The sequence below is a fragment of the Mesocricetus auratus genome, unplaced genomic scaffold (genome assembly GCF_017639785.1).
Source record: "Mesocricetus auratus isolate SY011 unplaced genomic scaffold, BCM_Maur_2.0 Super-Scaffold_6730, whole genome shotgun sequence".
Lineage (NCBI taxonomy): Eukaryota > Metazoa > Chordata > Mammalia > Rodentia > Cricetidae > Mesocricetus > Mesocricetus auratus.
The window spans coordinates 49,771,361-49,791,729 of NW_024429184.1; the positions used below are offsets into that span (position 1 = coordinate 49,771,361).

General features: G+C 39.2%; 1 protein-coding gene across 6 annotated transcripts in view; it reads right to left on the reverse strand.

Moving 5' to 3' along the window:
• Positions 1-4,836: 4,836 nt before the first annotated feature.
• Positions 4,837-20,369, reverse strand: part of Ca13 (carbonic anhydrase 13) — a 51,754-nt gene continuing 36,221 nt past the window's right edge. For 4 of the 6 annotated variants that reach the window (XM_040741377.1, XM_040741376.1, XM_040741375.1 and 1 more), the window contains 6 exons: positions 18,134-18,229; positions 16,667-16,729; positions 15,907-16,062; positions 6,811-6,909; positions 5,516-5,579; positions 4,837-5,103 (listed from right to left, as the gene is read on the reverse strand). In XM_040741377.1, the coding sequence (XP_040597311.1) occupies positions 5,042-5,103; positions 5,516-5,579; positions 6,811-6,909; positions 15,907-16,062; positions 16,667-16,729; positions 18,134-18,229 (540 nt within the window). In that variant the 3' untranslated portion in view covers positions 4,837-5,041. Of the gene's footprint in view, positions 6,910-15,906; positions 16,063-16,666; positions 16,730-18,133; positions 18,230-20,369 lie in introns of all 6 variants that reach the window. The other 2 variants (XM_040741378.1, XM_040741379.1) reach the window with 2 other exon arrangements.

Here is a 20,369-nt window from a genome sequence, read left to right on the forward strand (position 1 = left end):
CCATGTCAAATCACGTTTAAATTGATCGTGTTTATTTGCTTGTAAGGGTGTTTAGTCTGCACATATGTCTGTGCACTACATGCATGCTTGGTGGGCAAGGGGCTAGAAGAGTGTCTAATCCCTGGCACTGGAGATATAGATCATTATAAGCCACCAAGTGGGTATTAGGAATTGAACCCAGGTCTTTTGAAAGAACAACCAGTGTTATTAACCTCCGAGCCATTTCTCCAGCCCCTGTTACACCTGTCTTAACATCTAGTATGGATCCTTGGAATGCATGAGTTAAAATGAGTCAGTTCTCATTTTAATAACATTACATGGTTTGGGTTTTGTATTCTTAACTAAATACAGAGTTAGAATGAATTAGAAAAAAATCAAATGTTTACATTTCCCATTTGTATTTTATTTTCTGAAAATTTCAGACATTAATTTAGAATAATGTAAATGTTATTTATTTTGGCCATTAAAATAATAAATATAACAATAAGGGTGTTTTGAGACTGGCTTTATACTGCTGGAGAAAATAACACACAGAAATTTTTGTTACTACAGTCTGAGAAATAAGCAGTCTTAGCTAGTATTTCTTTAACAAGAAGCACACATATACAAACAATGAAACAGCAAACAATATTTTGTCACTATTATAAAGTAATGGTCCCCTGAAAGTGTTTCGGATTCTCCCAGCGGTCAGCAAGCCACTCAGGACTGCTGCTTAGTGGCACTCTCCTCATTGTCCAGAGGGTGGCAGTAGCTTTGACTCCAAGATTGGTGGCTTGGCTGTAACAAAGCTTCCCTCCAGTTTATTTTGGAGCGATTTCCTAATCGCCAAGGCAGCGTTTCTTTAGCAAGCATATTCTTGTGTTTTTAGCAGAGAAATCTTGAGCCCCCGCTATTTCGTTGGAGAAAAATACATTGCAAACTGTGCTACTCTTGCAACTAATCCCAGTATTTGTTTTAATCCATGTGTTCATTCACTAGTATTCAGCAAATACTTTCCTGCACTCCTTCCTGTCCTTTCTTACACCTTCCCCTCCCTCTCATCCCATCTCCTCCTCCTTCCTCTTCTTCCTCCCCTGACACCCACATTGTCCCTGAGAATGCCTCATGTAGGCCAGGGTGTCTTCAAACATGCAATGCTTCTTTGTCTCTGCTTCTTACCTGCGGGGGTTACATTGGTGCTTTCTGATTGACATATCCACAGACTACTGGGGCTAGTAATCCATGCTGTGTGCTGAATAAGTTCAAAGGTAGCTAAGAAAGAATAGGAAAAGATTAAATACAGACACCTCTTCCCCTGAGCTGTGTCTTCCCTTGGCTATGGTGACTTGGTTAAGCATTAGGAAGGAGATTTGCTCTTGGCCTAGGAAATTTCAGGCCAGATATGTTTTACTATTTGTGTAACATAGAACCTGTCATTAGGCATCAGTTTGTCTCACAGAGGGGAAATGGATACACACTGATGGTTAACGGAACTCCCACGGTGTGTTAGACTGAAACTAGGTCTTGGCCTTTGCTTTGCCTTTGATTTTAATATCCACATTTTTAAAAATTCAAAAATACATTTATTTTTGTGTATTAATACTTTGTTTACATGTATCTGTGTATTGCATATGTGTCTTGTGACCCAGAGTTCAGAAGAAGGCATTGTTTCTCCTGGGACTGGAATTACAGATGGTTGTGAGCCACCACGAAGTTGCTGGGAAGTAAATCCAGGTCCTCTGTATGAGCAACAAGCGCTCTTAAATGATGAGCCATCTCTCCAGCCCCAACCTCTGGATTTTTTTCTTTTAATTTTGTGAGTCAGTAAATACCACTATTTGCATCATCAACTTTGAAATTTCTATCATCTCAAAATAATTCTTGTATTTGTTCATGCCCTACGTACCAGTTTCAAAACCCTCAAGAGAGGAAATGGGGTGATTCAAAATGCATCACACCTGAAAACCTTCCTGACTTCCTTAGCTTCTCCAACACTGGATCTATCTTCGCCATATTGCCCTGGTACTCCATAAGTACCCCAAGTTAAGAAACTTAGTATCTTATATTGATCAAATATGTTCCCAGAGCTTGGAATATTTGAGCTGCCTAAGATCAGGAATCACCTCCCAGTCATCTTCATATCTAGCACAGTAACTAGTGCATTGGATGCCCAGTATAATCACTGCCACATTTCCAGGGGGCAATAGATGTGTGACAATGGTCTTGCACCTCTGGAGATCTCCAGTCCAGCCTCACAGTGACCCACTTAAAGGAGAACCACCCCAATGGGTACCACCACTGAGAAAATCTAGACTGCTCTCCATATTTCTCTGCCTCAAGCAGGGTTCCCGAGAGGAGCTGGGCTTCTCAATAATAATGATGAAGGATGTGGTGACGATAAGGATGAGGATGGTCTTCAAGCCTACCTAACTTCAGGTGTGTGGCCAAGGCTCCTAGCCTACCACTGACTCCAAGTAAGGATTGTGGAGGCTTACTGATCTTAGTAATCTCTTGGTTATCTCCTTGTCCTGTGGTTTTGCTGGGTTTCGTTTTTGCTCTTTCCATTACTTTTGGCATTAATTACAAGTATTTGCACCCACCATCTGAAATATTGAGTAATTTGTGCCTTCCTGTGAGAAAACATTCATCATGTAGAATTGTTTCAATGCTAACACTTACGTATGTGCAGCTAAGGCCCCAAGAGGTTCCCTAGACCTCCAACTCCTTCCATCACCAGTCAACCACAGATGACTGGAATCACGTGCATAAAGGTGTTCTTTCCAGAGGTCCTCATCAAAATTACAGACCTTCCATCAGAAACTTAAGGCTGACACCTTCTGAATCCAGGAACACATATGCTCACCAAGAATTTCTTGGACTCTCCTGCTGTGAGCATAGCTAAGAAAACCAACTCCACCCAGAATGCCCTGTACTAAAAACAAACTCCTTAACAGGAATGTTTAATGAACCCACACATTCCCACTGGGTGGTTTCCTTTAATGGGTGCAAAGCAAGGAATTACGAGGCTCTGTCAGGAAGACTTCTCTCAAGCCACAGCAGGACTGGAGGATTCATTGCTGGTATAATTCCTCTTCAGGGAGTCAAAGCTGAGTCTCCAGCCACTCCAGAGAAAAGCCCATTTAATTCAATACAAGGAAGGGTATTTTCCATTGAACAACATTGAGAATTTTGTGCTCTTCCCTCAAGTCCCAAAGCATGAGGTTATTGGTGCACATACACAGAAACTGTAAGGACTTGGGATGGAACCCTGCGTTAAAATAATCCAGGGGAAATGGTTCTGTTTGCTTTGCATTGTATTTGAAATGTGTAAATTTGAGATTATTTCCTTTTAAACAGTTTAAAATATATAATTCATTTGTTGCATATACAAAGCCTTGCTACTAACAAGTGTTTTTCTCATTTTCCTTATTTCCAATTAAATTTTTTAATTTGAATTGAAACAAGCTTGTTTTACATGTCAATCCCAGTTACCTCTCCCTCCCCTCCTCCACTGGCTCCCACCAACTCCCTATCCTATGCCCTTTCTGCTCCACAGGGAGGGTGAGGCCTTCCTTAGGGGATCTTCAAAGTCTGTCTTATCATTTGGAGCAGGGTCTAGCACCTCCCCCATGTGGTTAGGCTGAGAGAGTATCCCTCTATGTGGATTGGGCTCCCAAAGTCCATTCGTATACTAGGAATAAATACTGATCCATTACCAGAGGTCCCATAGATTGCACAGGCCTCCTAACTGACACTCATGTTTAGGGGGTCTGGATCAGTATGCTGGTTTCCCAGCTATCAGTCTGGGGCCCATGAGCTCCCCTTGTTGAGATCAGCTGTTTCTGTGGGTTTCTCTAGCTTGGTCTTGACATCTTTGCTCATCACTCCTCCATCTCAAACACCAATGACAGTTTATGCATGCTGGAGAGGATGTAGAGAAAGGGGAACACTCCTCCACTGCAGGTGGGAGTGCCAACTCGTGCAGTCACTTTGGAAATCAGTATGGCAGTTCCTCAGGAAAATGGGAATCAGTCTACCACAAGACCCAGCAATTCCACTCTTAAGCATATACCCAAAAGATGCACATTCATACAACAAGAACATCTGTTCAACTATGTTCGTAGCAGCATTATTTGTAATAGCCAGAACCTGGAAGCAACCTAGATGTCCCTCAACTGAAGAATGCTTGGGGAGAAAATGTGGTACATTTACATAATGGAGTACTATTTAGCTGGTGGGGGGGCAGGGAGGGAGAGGGTGATTGAATCTTGAAATTTGCAGGCAAATGGATGGAACTAGAAGAAACCATCCTGAGTGAGGTAACCCAGTCACAAAAAGACAAGCATGGGATGTACTCACTCATATATGGATTTTAGACATAGACCAAAGGATTACCAGCCTACAATCCACACTACCAGAGAAGCTAGGAAACAAGGAGGACCCTAAGAGAGACATACATGGTACCCCGGAGAAAGGGAAAAGGACAAGATCTCCTGAGCTAATTGGGAGTATGGGGTGAGGGGAGAGGGAGTTAGGAGAAAGAGAATGGGAGGAGAGGAGGGAAGAGGAGGACATGGGGAAGCAGGAAGACTGAGTCAGGGGAAGAACAGAGAAGAGCAAGAAAAGAGATACCGTAATAGATGGAGCCATTATAGGTTTAAAGAGAAAGCTGGCACTAGGGAAATGTCCAGAGATCTACAAGGATGGCCCCAACTAACAATCTAAGCAATAATGGAGAGGCTACCTTAAATCACCTTCCCAGATAATGAGATTGATGACTACCTCATATGCCATCCTAGAGCCTTTATCCAGTAGATGATGGAAACAAAAGCAAACATTCACAGCTAAACACTGAGCCAAACTCTCGTTTTCTTTATTAAAGCTGAATCAAATTAAATTATAATATAAAATACTTAACAAGAAAAAATCAATAGGTAATGTGGGAAATAAGACATCCATATGAGTACCTTACATTTCTGTTGAAAGAGACTACTATGACAACTTTAAAGCACTGACCATCTACCTATAAGAGATCTACATAAGCAGATGAACTCCAAGGAAATCAGTGTTGGTGAATAGTTTTAGTCCATTGTGGTGAGATGTACACCCAGAGCAGACACCATGCTGCAGTGAAAACATGAGTTACCAGTTGTTTAACACTTAGATGTCATTAGAGTCCCCACTTTTACACATTCTAAATCCTGATAAAATAGACTCCTTCTCTGACTAGAACACTCCCCTGCATGTGTTTCCAAACTAAAGAAATACCTTCCCACCCAACACTGATATGCTTAAAACCACTAGGATCTCTGGCTATAAAGAGTAGATTAATAAATATTGCCTTTAGAAAACTTTCAAGAGATATCCTATTTTAATTGTTAAATTAACTTGGCTGCATTGATCTCAGAATTACCAGAATTATTAAATGAATCCTTTAACTATATAACTCATTAAATATTTACGGTATGTGGGTCTTCCTCCAGGCGGAAGTTGGACACTGAGAGGGGAAAACAATGGCTGAGGTGTCCGTTCTAACCTTCAGGCTCTTGTCTTATGTGACAGTAGACTTCATCATACAATTTTCTCAAAATGAAGTTATTCTACCAAGAAGAATACAAAGAACATTTTCAATAACTAACTTTACATTTAGAAGATGAGAGAGATCTAAAGCAAAGCATTGAAACCCGGGGACATTTTCTGAGAAAATAGCGAAAATTCAACCAATAACTCACTCGACTTAAGCATAGGTATTGAGTTAATGATGGGGTCATTCCATAGTGGAAAAGCAAAAGAAACATAGCACCCATCCTCCTTCACCAAATGCAAACAAAAACCTCTCCAGATAGAACATGTTAAAATTAGTACCAAATGGCATCTTATTAAACGTGTGAGACACTTAGTAACATGTACAAATGAGAAATGAGCTGTACCAGGTAAGTGCACTGGATGCCTTAGGCATCTATGTGAGACTCAGTTCTGTTTTTTCACTAGAGATAGAAAAACACAACGGACACGGGACAGCTCCCTGCTCTGTTAAAACACAGGGCAAACGCAGGAACCTGCTCACCAGCTCAGGGCAGTTTTGCTGCAGTAGTACTGTGTAACCTGACAGTCTGAACCGTGTTAATGCCATGAGCCAGCCAACACTGCCACACAGTGTCAGTCATCACTTTGGTAGTCATTAGCATTCTTAGGTGAATATATTTCATGAAATACTGCCTTAAATAGCTGTTTATATGCTGAAGAATTCCTCACTAAAGCTGTATGTTACCTTGGTCAGAAAAGTAAACACAGTATTCATTCTATCTTAGTTTCTGTGTACCTCATGTAGCATACTATATCACACAGTACACACAAGGAGAGTTTGAGGAAAAAAATACATTAAAGGAAATATATAGTCTTGATTAACAGGAAAAATATTAAAAAACTGTAAGAACTACTTGTTTAGGAATTATAACATTTTCAAAGTGAATTTAAAGTCTTTAGCAAACACCATTTAAAATGTGGCAGGATCAGTCAAAGGCCACAACAAACTTTTAGTGCATTATGAGGTTTGAAAGGTTGACCATATGGTCATGAAGGCTGAAGAGGTGTACATTGTGATATTAATGTACACCCAACAACGTTTGCCAATTGGACATGTGTTGGTGTAAATCTAGGAGACAAGATGAGCTAAGTTAGTTCAGATCTCTGGTTTCCTCTGTGGTGCCAAAGATGCTGGGAAAGTGGAATCTATAAGCTTGAAAGTCTAGAAAAGCTGTTAGTAGGAATGTCTGAGTTCTGTTTTGTTTGCTGACCCAATGGTGGCAGTTAATAAAAAGATGCTCTCACTCTGCGACCCTTCAAGGGCTGTGGAGGACGATGATTACTCAACAGGAAAGCCGCCGTCTCACCCTCGGCTGTACACAGGAGGCTACGGAATCTGGCCAGCTGTTGAAAATTAGAGCAGAATTAATTTCACCACAGAAAGTCAGACTGATTTTAATTAGCTGTGTGGAAAAGATAAAAGAGTTGTAATCTTTCCTCTACCAGCATCTAAGAATATTGCAATGTAAGTTTCTAAGTTACAAGTCACAAATCATAAAGAATTGTTCTTTCAGTTCTCTTCATATATAAACAATGATGGATCTAAAATAAAGAATATAAACATTCTGCACTTGAGAATCAAAGTTGTAAAAGTAGGATGTGCTCTAAATAGTGCACACTGGCATTCACAGAACAGTTTTCCATTTGTCCCCTCTCTACTCTCCAACACACAGCTGACATTTTATGACAAGAATGTGCTCAAACATGCCTGATATTTGAAATCTGTTTTTCCATATAATACATGCTATAAGCATTTTTTGCATATCAATAAACACAAATTTACACACTACTTGTTCCAGAGCCCTGTACACATATTGTCTGTTATAAATGTGATTTATGAAATTCCAATTATCTGAGGGAATTTAATATTGTTTACGATTTTGAAAAAGCCTATTTCTGCAAATAAAGACTGGATAAATTGTCTGAGTAATCTTAACCTCATGCTTTGCAAAAAGAAACTGCTCATTAGAACAAGGTTTGCCATTTGGATTTTTGCTGTTTTGATGAAGACAAGTTAGTAAACTGTTATATTGGGAGCCTTTGTTATCTATAAAGTTTTAGCCCTTTAAACTCAGGGCCACATAAGTTAGGCTTCCATCCCCTTCATTTCTTGTACAGTATCAGCCAGGAGAGAGGCAGAGAAGAAAGAGACTCTCACTATTAACACAGCAGCTTATAACCATGGCCTGTGGATGCAGAGTCACCTACTCAGAAGCAGATTGGGTCTTCAAAAATGATATTCCATCATATCTTTTTAAGAAGCCAATAAGGAGACAAATGATTACAGCTTATGAATAGTCATTTGCATTAGAGTAGATCATTCTAGTTGAAAACTGGTAAGTCTTATGAGAAAGAATCACTGATGAAAGTCAGTGACAAAGGCTAATGTAATCCTGGTCATAACTCCAGTCAAAGTGATGGTGCTGGGAATGCATTTCAACTTCAAGACAGTGACCTATGAGCCTTCCAGAACAACACACTTCCCTGGTGACATCACTGATTGTTCAGAGGACCTGAGTTTTGTTTACACACACACACACACACACACACACACACACACACACACACACACACACACACACACACACGTGCCCTCCCGCACGCATGCACATACCCCATACAATTCCTCTGGAAGCTTGTTATGGATTCCTACGCCTGCATCCCTTTAACCTCACCGGTGGAGAACTGCATCTTACTGTGAACCTTTCTTCAGTCAGCATGCTCATTTACTAAGATTCCTAAGCCTCTCAGTACTCTCCATCACCTTGCCCAGCTAGGTAGGGCCTGGCAAGCCCTGCTGAGCTTGGTTTCTCTTGGCTTCGACATTCCTGGCTTGCTCAGATATCTTATCCCCTCACGTAGGTACAAGCCTACTCAGGCAGGAAACTTGCCCCTCTTTCACCACGGCTGACTCAGCATCCTCCCATTCTTGGCAGAGACATCCCAGCATTGCCTGGAGGCTGAGGTAGGTGTGACTGGCTTTGCTGGTTTCCTGGCCTCCACTACTAAGATCTTCATTTCCTGTAGTAACAACCTCAGCAAGATGAAATCCTTTTTTTTTTTTCAGAGTCCTCTAAGTAATTTTGTGTAACAATTGTGCTCAGTCATCTTTAAGAACTCTCCACTGCCTGCCAAAGTTGAGTAAGAATGAAAATAAGCTCCTTTCTGGAGCATAGTGATCCAGACACTGTGCTAATTGCCTTACTGTACATTATTTTACTTAATCCCCCAAATAACTTATCAACAATGTAGTTACCCCATCTCAGTAATGGCAATCTCAAGAGGCAGCTGGGGTATTTCAACAAATAAGTTATCTGTCAACTAAATCATCTACTACCACAGAAGTAAACTGCATTAAAATTTAAAAACAACCATCTTACTTTAATCAGCTTTCACTTAGCTTTTATTGTGGAAACATTAATAAAGTAGCAGGAATACTTCAAACACCGACACATGCTCCCTACTCAATCCACACTCCTATGGCTCAATGCGCTGACTTTGAGGAGAAATGTGGACATTGTATCATCCCAGTGCAAACATTTCAGAATGTATCTCTGTAAGAAGTAGCACTTCGAGCACTTTAATAGGAGCACAGTGTAACTGTGCAGCATCATTTCTGAGCCTTAGACTACCACCATCCTACTAACTTTTCTAGATCTTTCCAGATCAACATCTGCAGGTACCACACAGATACCACTTTTGTGAAGGTGATCTCAGAACACCTAAATGACAAGACTAGGGTAATTCCAAAAATCCAGACCTGGATCTCTGAACAAGAATTTGTAATAAGGCCTAGGGGTGCGCATTACATCAGTTTCTCCAAGGGGATTGCTTGACACACTCAACACTGACATCTACAAAGCAGCAGTCATATGTTCACATGCTCTTACTTCCAGAAATGCCCTTCTTTCCTTTACCCCACTCCACACACAACCATTTGATATCATTTAACTTTTAACCATCCCAATGCCTATTATTCATGACATGTCCCCGATGTCTCTCCCCTGAGAAAGTGTCTGATTAAGATTTCCACCATCCTGTCTTCCTAATGGTGGTGGTAGACACAGTCCACAGTGTAACAGTTCTGCACATATATTTTATCTTGTTAGATTACAATTTGTCAAGGATGAGGACCACCTTTACACATTATTTTATTCCCTGAACCATAACTTACAAAAAAAAAGCTCTAACATTTGGGAAACAATATTCCATAGCTTAGTATATTAATTTCAAAGACACAGAATTTGATATATGATCACAAAACACAAATTTTTCTCATAAAAATGGAATACTTTGGGTTTGCTTCTAGATAGGTCTTCCTAAGATCCTGAAGGTGATCTCCCTGTGGACAACTAAATATTCAGACACGCTATGAGAAAAGCAGTAGGAAGAAGTTGAATGTGGAGGACCACAGGTGGGGAATGCATGCTTGCTTAAAGGGGAAAAGAGGATGCTCCAAGTGAGGTCTGCTTCTCTAGCTAAAGGTCAGTACAGCGTACAAGGTATACACAAATGCAATGTGCACTTCTCTTGCAGGAAAATGACCAAATAGAGGAACCTCAAATTCTCTGCCCATATCTCTGACTCATCTATTAACTACACTTGGGGGACAGACTCCAAGCCAATCCACTGCAGTAAGACCAAGCCTGTGGCACAGGAAACAATATGATCTTCTGTCCCACCTCAAATAATTACTTGCTAAAGGTACAGAAAAAGACACTCATCAGAGGAAAACAACAGAATATAGGGTTTCTACAACCTAACATATCATACAATGAAGTGAAAAGGCTACATGACACCCTGATTCAAGACAACGGAGCACTTTCTCAATGAAAGAATAGCTAAACACTGTAACTTGTAACTTTACTCCAGGTTATAGGAACTTAAACGAAGTAAAGGAGAATTTCAAATAATTAAAATAAAAATAAGATTGAGAACCAAATAGAAATTTTAGAACTAAACATATGTCCTCAAAACTAAAATTTTCCCAATATAGAACTTTCTAGAAAGACTGACATGACAGGAAATAAATGTAAATGCATACAAACAGAAAACATTTATGATGGTTAACACATAAGCAACAATACTGAAGTGTGGCCTCTGGCTTCCATATACACCCACTCTCAACACTCATACACAAACATACATACTTGCAAACACACACACAGCAACACACACACACACACACACACACAGAGAGAGAGAGAGAAAGAGAGAGAGAATGGCAAGCGATTTGAACAGAGATTTCACAGGAGATACACGCATACACAATTAGTGTATACATGAAAAAAAACTCGGCATCACTAGTTATGATACAGGCAAACTAAAATCACACACACACCTGTCAGATAAGCTAAATTAGGAAACTGAGAGCATCAAATGCTAGCAGGGAAACTGAGCTACAAGAAATCTCATAAAACACTGATGAAAAGAAGGTAAAGCGATACTGTCACTTCAGAAAACAATGTGTTAGCACTTTATAAAATTAAGCATTCCTGGCTTAGTAATTACAGTTGTTAGCACTGGTTCAAGATAAATGAAAATGTGCCAATCCAAGTGTGTATATCAATTACTCCCATATTCAAATGTGAAACAAACTTGTTCATAGTAACACGGATTTGAATGTCCAGTTGCTGCACAGAATTTTTAATGTGATATATATATATCATATATATATGATGCAATTGACTTTACACCAATAATAAAAATGAGTGAATAAAACCTGTAATTATTATACTAAAGCCAAACACAAAAATTTATCTACTAGCCAGGCCCTGTGGTGCAGACCTGTAACTGAAGCAATTTTGAAGGGAGGGGTAGGGTGTGCTCATAAATTCAATGCCTTCGTAAGCTATAATGTGAATTCAATACCAGCCTAGGTAACTCAGTGAGTTTATCTCAAAATTTAAAATATACATACAAATAATATTTGCAGACTGAGGAGATTATACTTAGGAGTATATATGAATACATGCATATATACATACAGTAACAATGTAAAAAGAGATCATGAATTTAAAGAGAGCAAGGAGGAATATATGGAAGAGTTTGGAGGGAGAAAAGGGAGGGGAGAAATGTAATTATATAATAATCTTAAAACTGAAAGAAAGAGAGAGGGAGGAAGGAAGGAGGAAAGAAAGAAAGAGAGATTGAGAGAGAAAGAAAGGAAGGAAGAAAGAAAGGAAGAAAGAAGGAAAGAAGGAAAGAAAGAAAGAAAGAAGGAAGGAAAGAAAGAAAGAAAGAAAGAAAGAAAGAAAGAAAGAAAGAAAGAAAGAAAGAAAGAAAGAAAGAAAAGGAGGTGAGAATGTCGTTCAGTGGTTGAATGTTGGCCTAGCATGAGTGAGGCCCTGAGGTCTCCTGTCACAGCATTTAAAAAATCAGATCTATGTACTGTTTGATTCAGTTAAATGAAATCCTAGAAAATGAAAAACTCTAGTGACAGCATAAGAGTGGTTGATGGGCCTATGACAGGAAAAGAACAAGTGCAAAAAAAATCCCAGTAAGCTCTTTGGCCAAGAGATCTACCCTGTCTTCATTGTGATGGTTGAAGTATAATCACCAAAATCAGTAACAGGCACTCAAGTTTGTGACTTTTATAACATACAAATAATGTCATAATAACTGTTTTTCAAGAAAAAGATCAAAGCCAAGTATTTTTCACACTGAATTTTAGCAATTCGGTACCCTCATCAGTTAGGCTACTCCAAAGGGGCACGTAAGAAAAAGCCAGGTTTCAAAGAAATGAGAGAAATTTATTCTAAGTGCCAAAAGCAGTCTGTTTATTACTGCATACAGTTAAGCCAGGGAGTCAAAACTCAATAAATTGACTCTAAGAAAGAAAAGTTATTTAAATTAAAAATAAGAAAGTTTAAGAGATTTAAGAAAACTATATCAAGTTTAATTTTCTCTTTAGGTCAAATAATAACTTCACAAGAAATTGTAACAGAAAACCCTTGGGGGCAAGTAATATAGCAACAAAGTAAGGTGTACACTTCAAAGCTGGTAGCATTATGTATTGGAATTGAAAAACTAATACAGACAATATTTCTCTGTGATCTTCAAAAGAAAGAGATTCCGCCGGGCGTTGGTGGCTCACGCCTTTAATCCCAGCACTCGGGAGGCAGAGGCAGGTGGATCTCTGTGAGTTCGAGACCAGCCTGGACTACCAAGTGAGTTCCAGGACAGCCTCCAAAGACACAGAGAAACCCTGTCTCGAAAAACCAAAAAATAAAATAAAATAAAATAAAATAAATAAAAAAAAGAAAGAGATTCCAACATTGAGATTTAAAGCTAGTTGTAGACTGAGAATATGGCTCAGAAGGTAAAGCCATTTGCTACACAAGTAGGACAATCTGGGTTCAAGCTGTAGAACCCACAAATAGGTAGACGGAAAGATCTAACTCAACAGAGTTGACCTTTTTTCATCCACATGCACACTTCGGCATATACGTGCCCCCCAACCCCTCACATCTGTCTCACACATACATAAATAAATAAAATTTTTTACAGAATTAAATGTTTTAAAAATATTTAGATGAGTAACTTTAAATGAATAATTTAGGACATTTTGTCTATATACATAAATGCTGAGCAACTGAACAATTCTTCCATTTTTTTGCATTTTATAAGTTTCATATTTTTGGAAAAATTCAAATTTACAGAACTACTTCAAAGAGGCTACAAATATTCCCCACATATTCCAGACTCAGCATCCCTATTAATCACGTATTACATTCTATGCTGCACTCTTCATAACTGTTGATGTGACAGCAACTTGGCATCATTAATTTATCTCTCCTGTACTCAGACTGCCTTTGGTTTTGCCAAATAATGACTTTTCTCTACTTTCTTCTGTTTTTCAGCCCTGGGGGTTGCACTCCAAGTCTTGCAGGACACCAGACAAGTGCTCTTCCACAGAGCTAAATCTCCTGGCATTCTTTTGACATTTCTTGTTAGCTTCTCAGTCTCGTATCGCTTTTGACAACCCTGACATTTGGGAAGCAGTCCAAATTAAGTGTTTTATGTTATGGCCCCTAACAGGGCTTCGCCTTAGATTTTTCTTTCCCCATGATTAAGTTGAGATTGGAGTTTTTAAAATATATTTTTCTTCATTTCTTAAATTCCTTAAATAATCATTTGAATGGTCATTTAATATCTTCCTCAGTCTGGTTCATTGAAATATCTAACAGTGTCCCAGTTGCAGCCAATTTAAGTTAATGTTTCAAAGGAAATTGCCAATCCACAGGAGTTCTGAAATTAAGCCATTCACTCACATACTCTCATACATGAAAAGTCACATTAACAATTTTAGTTCAATGAGCCCCAAATATAACACAGCAGTGAATATACAGTTGAGGCTAGGGAATTACTTTTAGTAAGGTTCCTTTTATTATCAGTAAGAAATTAAATTATATATTTTCGCTAATGTTCTCATCTAAATCATTCACGGATTGGGGAAAAAAACAATAACTCAGTTATTTTGCAAGTGCCTTCAAAGAATAAAGATGGTCTTTAACTATGAAGGAAAGCATTATCCATGCGTCATCAGCCATCTTGAAGTTATAATACTTAACTAAGTTTTTGAAGTTTAGTAAATGAGCAAAAATCTGGAATTTAGTCAGTGAAAGGAAGAAAATTCACCGCATTTATAAGGCCACTGAATCAGAAGCAGGTCCTTGTTTTTCTCATTAGACGATGGACAAAATTCATAGGTCTCCTGGGTTTTTAACTGCATAGGAGTGCTTTGTCTGCATGTGTGTCTATGCATCACTGGCAAGCCCAGTCTGTCAAAGGTCAGAGGAGGAGGATGGATTCCCTGGGCCTGGAGTTACAGACCACTATGAGCTGCCACGTGGGAGTTGCAGCCAGTACTCTTAATTACTTAGCCATCTATCCAGTCCCAGGAGTCCTGGATTTTATCCAAACTTTTATGAAGTATTTTAATAAGTATGCACTAGGTTGTATTTGTCTGTAAACCTAATACAAAAGTAATAAGAGGAAACACTCAACACAAGCTAAGTGTTCACCCCAAGGGAAAAACGTGTCCTGAGATGACCTTGGAAAGCGAAACCAGACTTAACCTGACAGAGGTGAGCTGGAGAACACATAGCCAGGCAGATACGCAGGCCCAGAGCAGGAGGGAATACTAACTCACTGCAAAAATAACTAGACCTGCTGCTGTGAAGATTTCAGTGGCTAGCTTTAAAAAGCTAGACAGACATGAGACAGTCTACTAAGAATGTAACGTTTAGGAACATGCTGCTAAGGACTTACAACATCCTGAGACTCCCTTTATTTGACCCCATCCCTGTGAAAGAGAGATAAAAATTTACAAGGAAAAATGCCGAGTAAACATTTTGCCAAGGAGGGCGCAGGTGAGAGCAGCCTCTCAGCAATGTTCACTCAGGCAGCCCCACAAAAGTTCTGTTAACAAAAGCCAAAATGCAACCGTCATTACTGCAGTAGAAACATGTTTCAGGAGAGCTGCCCTCCTGAAGGTGTAAGTATATAGCATTTCCTCTCCTTGAAGCTATTGGGTATGCATATTTCTCAGGGTGCGGTGCCTGACACTGATCTCAGTGTTCACTGCTGAATCTGTGGGAGCAGCAATCTAGGGACTGAGGGGAGAACAAAGGATTGCCTTTCTTGAGGTGCCTCGATACTAGCTGTCCTCTCTGTATGGGGCTGTTTCCTTGCCAAAAAACTGAAACAAACAAATAACAAAAACCAAAAGCAAATAATCAGGCCTTCAAAATGATGCTTCACCCTCAAAGAAGCTTACAGGCAGTGGTTCTCAACCTTCCTAATGCTTTGATCCTTTAATGCTGTTCCTCATGTTGCAGTGACCCCCAACCATTATTTTTGTTGCTACTTCATAACTATAATTTTGTTTCCCTTATGAATTGTAATGTAAATATCGGATATGGGACCCTGTGGATGTCATGACCCACAGGCTAAGAACCACGTATAGGTTAAGAACATAACATTTCTGAGCAGTGATTAAAGTAAGGACTTATACAAAAGGTTATTTAAGAGTGATCAAAACTATGTGCCTCGAATAGTGGCACATGCCTGTAATCCCAGCACCTGGGAGTCTGAAGCAGAAAGATCCTATTTCAAGGTTAAGCTAGGCTACATAGAAATATCTGGTGGGAGGAAAGAATGAAGGAGAGAGAGAGGAAGGAGGAGTACAAGTCATATTTAGTCCAACCATTCACCTAATTAATCAAAGAAAATATCAGACTCCAAAATATGAGAGAAATACAAAACAGCATTTAAAAAATGACTCAGCATGCTGTTTCCCCTGAGAACATCACACTTGACTTGGAAGAATTGCCATACCTGTTGAGAGCTGATATTTATAGGCTGTTTTAAAACAATCCACGTGACACTCTCAAGGAGAGGTGGAACCGTTAGAGAACCAGGGTATGTCCAGTAGTCCCAGGATGGTGGAAGCAGGGATAATGGGTCAAAATTTGTGAATCGTGTTTGTTTACCCTGTAAAAATAAAGAGAATTAATACAGATTACAAATCACATACACACACACACACACACACATTCAGATTCTGTGTGATTACTATCATCCACTAATATTTTAGTAAAGCACATTTCTGCCTTGATCCAAAAAGGAACAGATGCAACAGCAAATTCTATGGATTCATTTAAGAAGGATAAGAGTCAGGCATATACCTATATCCTTATAGTCAAGAGGTAGAGCAAGAGGATCATGAGTTCAAAGTCAGCCTGAGCTTTAAAGGGAATAACAGACTAGTATGAAATATGTAGAGAGATCCCAGGTCAAGAAAAATTTTTATTTTACATAAATAGTCTTTTAAATAAGTTAAAACATAAATCTTGTTTATAAAATTATAGTATTAAGAACTTAATTTATTGGTGATTATTTTAGATAATGGCAGACTCTACCACATTGAAAAGATAAGTGACAGTAAATTTTTTCTTCAGTTTTAGACTGGTAAGTTGAGTCTTGCTTCAAAGAAAGCAGGAGAAGCTCTGTCTAATGTGTAAGATTTCAAAAGAAGGCAAAAGAATTCAGGAGCGAAGCAAGCTGTTAGTCATTAACAAGTAGTAATTAATTTTACCTTTTCCTTAATGGAATCCAAAATGTCAGGGATCTTTTGTAGTTGGGGATTGTGTTCCCCAATCTAAAAAAAATGTAAAATTTCAAAACAGAAATAGTTACAGTAGCACATCAAAAGGAGCATTGCATTTCAGTCCTTTAGTCTTAATCACTTTCTAAAAGCCAGAATCAGCTCAAGCCTACAGTGACTGTCCTAGAACAAAAGTTCTCTTCTACCTGACAAGTTAATTATGCCAGAAGAATTTGAACAAGATATTATGGGTATCCTAGACTGCACCTACAGTCTGGTTCCAAAGCTGGGAGCAATCGCTTCACATGTTTCAGACAGTTTACAAAAGATTTGTTTTTATTTTTATTTTATTTACTTTTGCATATGTGTGTATGCGTATTAGCCATGTATATGTGGATGCCCAAGAAGTCTAGAAGACGGTGTTGGATTCTCTGGAGCTGGAGTTACAGGCCCTGGTGAGCAATTTGACTAGAGGTTGAACACTAGTCCCCTGGAAGAGCATAGAATACTCTTGATTTTTGAGTCACATTTAAGATACAGGTTAGCTTGAGATAAAGCCTGTTTAGGAAAGTGGCTGATGATTAACAGCTGTAACATTCGGATCCAGACTAACTGGGCTACTACCAAATCTTTCATGAAATTTTCGATCTCCTACTTGCAGTCTTAAGTTACTTGAAGTCCCGGATCAAGGGGCTTTACCTTGAAGAGCAAATGCTTCCGAAACATATGCTTTTCACAGATAGGAGTGTTTTCAATCTACCTAAAGGTTTAAACCCTGTAAGATTTGAGCACCTTCTCTTATCACACCTGTATCCTCTTGTTACCACCTAGGGTTCATAGAAAAGTCCTGGCTTTTCCCAACATCACTCCCGGTCTCTGCCTCTCAGCCCCACCCCAGCTCCACAAGTTACAACATCACACTGATAATGAGGCATGGAAAACTAACACACCCTAAAGAAACTGTCCCCAGGCGTGATAACAAGACTTGCCTGTCCCCATGCAAATATCAGAAAAGGAGAAGTTGGAGACTTTTTTTTTTCTAAGAAAAAAGGTTTGAGATGATTTGCCAATATGGTCAAACATGGGCTTCAAGAATCCTGAGCTTGAATTTTCCGCTGTTCTAGGTCTCTAAACATTGAAGTCGGGAACCAGATGAGCCTACATTTCTTCTTGAGATTTCAGCTGTTACTTCTGCTGCTATTCTTGCTGACGCATCACTTGCTACTCATATACAAATCCTCAACTAGCAATATGGAAAAATAGTGAGATACTGTTTCCAAACTATTATGGAACTTTTTACTGGTCACTTAAAAAGGGAAATATTAAATTTAGAACTAGCTTGCTATCTAAAGCTAGTTGAATGCTATTTAGAACCAGTTTGCTCTTTAAAACTAGTTGAATGATATTTAGAACTAGCTTGCTCTTTAAAACTATTAAGGTGCAACAGCAGATTCTCACCTTTAGAAATACTCCCAGGACAGCCAGTCCATCTGACGCATGAGCTGCCTCTACAAAGCTGGGGTATTTGTCTGAATTCCAGTGGACAACATGGAGCTAGAAAGAAAGCACACGACATAGTTCAAACATTCACATAAGCATGGCAAAAAAATGTAAATGAAAATGCAAATGAAACACCGATGTAACTGTCTGAAGCTGGGGCCTCAAGTAGGTAAGGAGTCTGTAGTAGTCTGAATGTAACTGGCCCCCAAAAGCCCATAGGAAGTGGTACTATTAGGAGGTGTGGCTTTGGTGAAGTAGGTATGGCGTTGTTGGAGGAAGTGTGTCACTTTGGGGTAGGCTTTGAGGTCTCCTACACTCAAGCTACACTCAGTGAAACAGTTCACGTCCTGTTGTTTGGAGATCAAGATGTAGAACTCTCAGCTCCATCTCTAGCACTATGTCTGCCTGCATACCACTATGCCTCACCTTGATGATAATGGCCTGAACCTCGGAAACTGCAAGCTAACCCAATTAAATGTTTTCCTTTATAAGAGCTGCCATGGTCATGGTGTCTCTTCACAGCAACAGAAACCCTAAATAAGACAAAATCCTTTGTCCTCCAAATCTACTCATATAAAATGGGACCAGAATAAAAATTGCAGGGTCCTACCTATCTGTGGTAAACTATTTGAAAGCTCCCAGTTTCTCCAGTCCTACCACACTCCAATATTGTTCTTATGTGACCTGGAGCCTCTGCCCCTCACTGAAGTTACTGCAAATGATCAGGCATGAGTCAGATGGGGTTTACTGAGGTTCCTATAAAGTGGCTGCTGATAACAAGGTTACTTCTGAAACTGACCTATCATATATTTGTCATTGTAGTCTCACATTTTTGTTGCTGGGAAATGCAAATTCTCCTTATTATAAACTATTGTGGACCTAGTCATGTTTTTATTATTAGATTATTTGTACTGTTAAATGATAGCTACATACATCTGTAGGGTACCATGTAATGTTCTGATGTAGGGATACAATATTTCCATGATCATATTGAGCTGACTGACATAGGCATTTACTACCTTATATAAATATATTCAGATCCTTTGCCAAGAACAAGTTTGGATGGGGAAAAGAATGCTTTAGGTCAAAGAATCACAGGTGTCTGAACATGAAGAGAGGCAGCTAGTGCGAGGAGAAAGGGAGAGAGGTTTGAGAACTTGAGACTCTTGAAAAGGCTCTGCCAACTTTACAACTTAATTATCATGCAAGCAGACATTTGCAAAACCCAACGAAAACCTACATGTCGGAGCACATGAGCAATAGAGTATCCTGAACACAGAGGAATATAAAAAAACTGTAGAATAACCAAGATGACTACCACTTCAGTTCTTCTTGAGAGAAGGACAGAGAGAAGCCAAAGGGCATTATGCCATGCCCAGAAGATTTAGTTCCTATCATAAACATTGAAGGCCAGCCCATGTTGTTACAAGCAAGAACTGATGATACCAGGGACCACCTTAGATAAGAATCCTTAAAGATCTGCTTGGTCATTCAAAAAGGGAGCAATCATTCAGCCTTCATGCTCAAATCACCCTCACAATCAATTGTGTCACAGAGAGGATTTGGCAAATATAAATATATACTTTCATCCCCATCCTTAAAATTAAATTCCTCATCTTACAGGAAACTAATATGAAGAGTTTCTGATTAGATAAGAATTATCATACACACTCAACTATAAAACTATAAAATAGCGCAACAATCATGTGTAATTGAAGGAAACAAAGGGATATTCAGAAAGACACATACCAAGGTGGATTCTAGTTGGTGTGAGATAGTAGGGGGAAGGAAGAATCCTGAAAACACTGGATGTTGAAACAGGTTCACATGGCTCAGGAGACAAAGAACGTTCCGCTGTGGGGATGGGCCGTTGAGGGCACTAAAGTTGTTTCAAATGGCTTGGTGCCAATTACAACAACTCCTCAAATAGCTCGCTTAGTGAGAAATGGCATCAAAGAGTCAAGAGCGCAACTGGTTAGAAAATGGGTGTGTAAACACAAAGAAAGAAATCTCCTATGCTGACACCCTTCTGCTGACTAAGCAACAACTGTTTGAAATATGATAAGAAACCAGAGCAAGAAAACCTGTTTTTAAAAAAGGCCTCTTCTCCCCCATATAACCTTATAATACCTTCATGGAGTAACTGGTGTCACTTTCATAGTTTGGCTTTTTTTCCACATTAAAAGTAAACAAA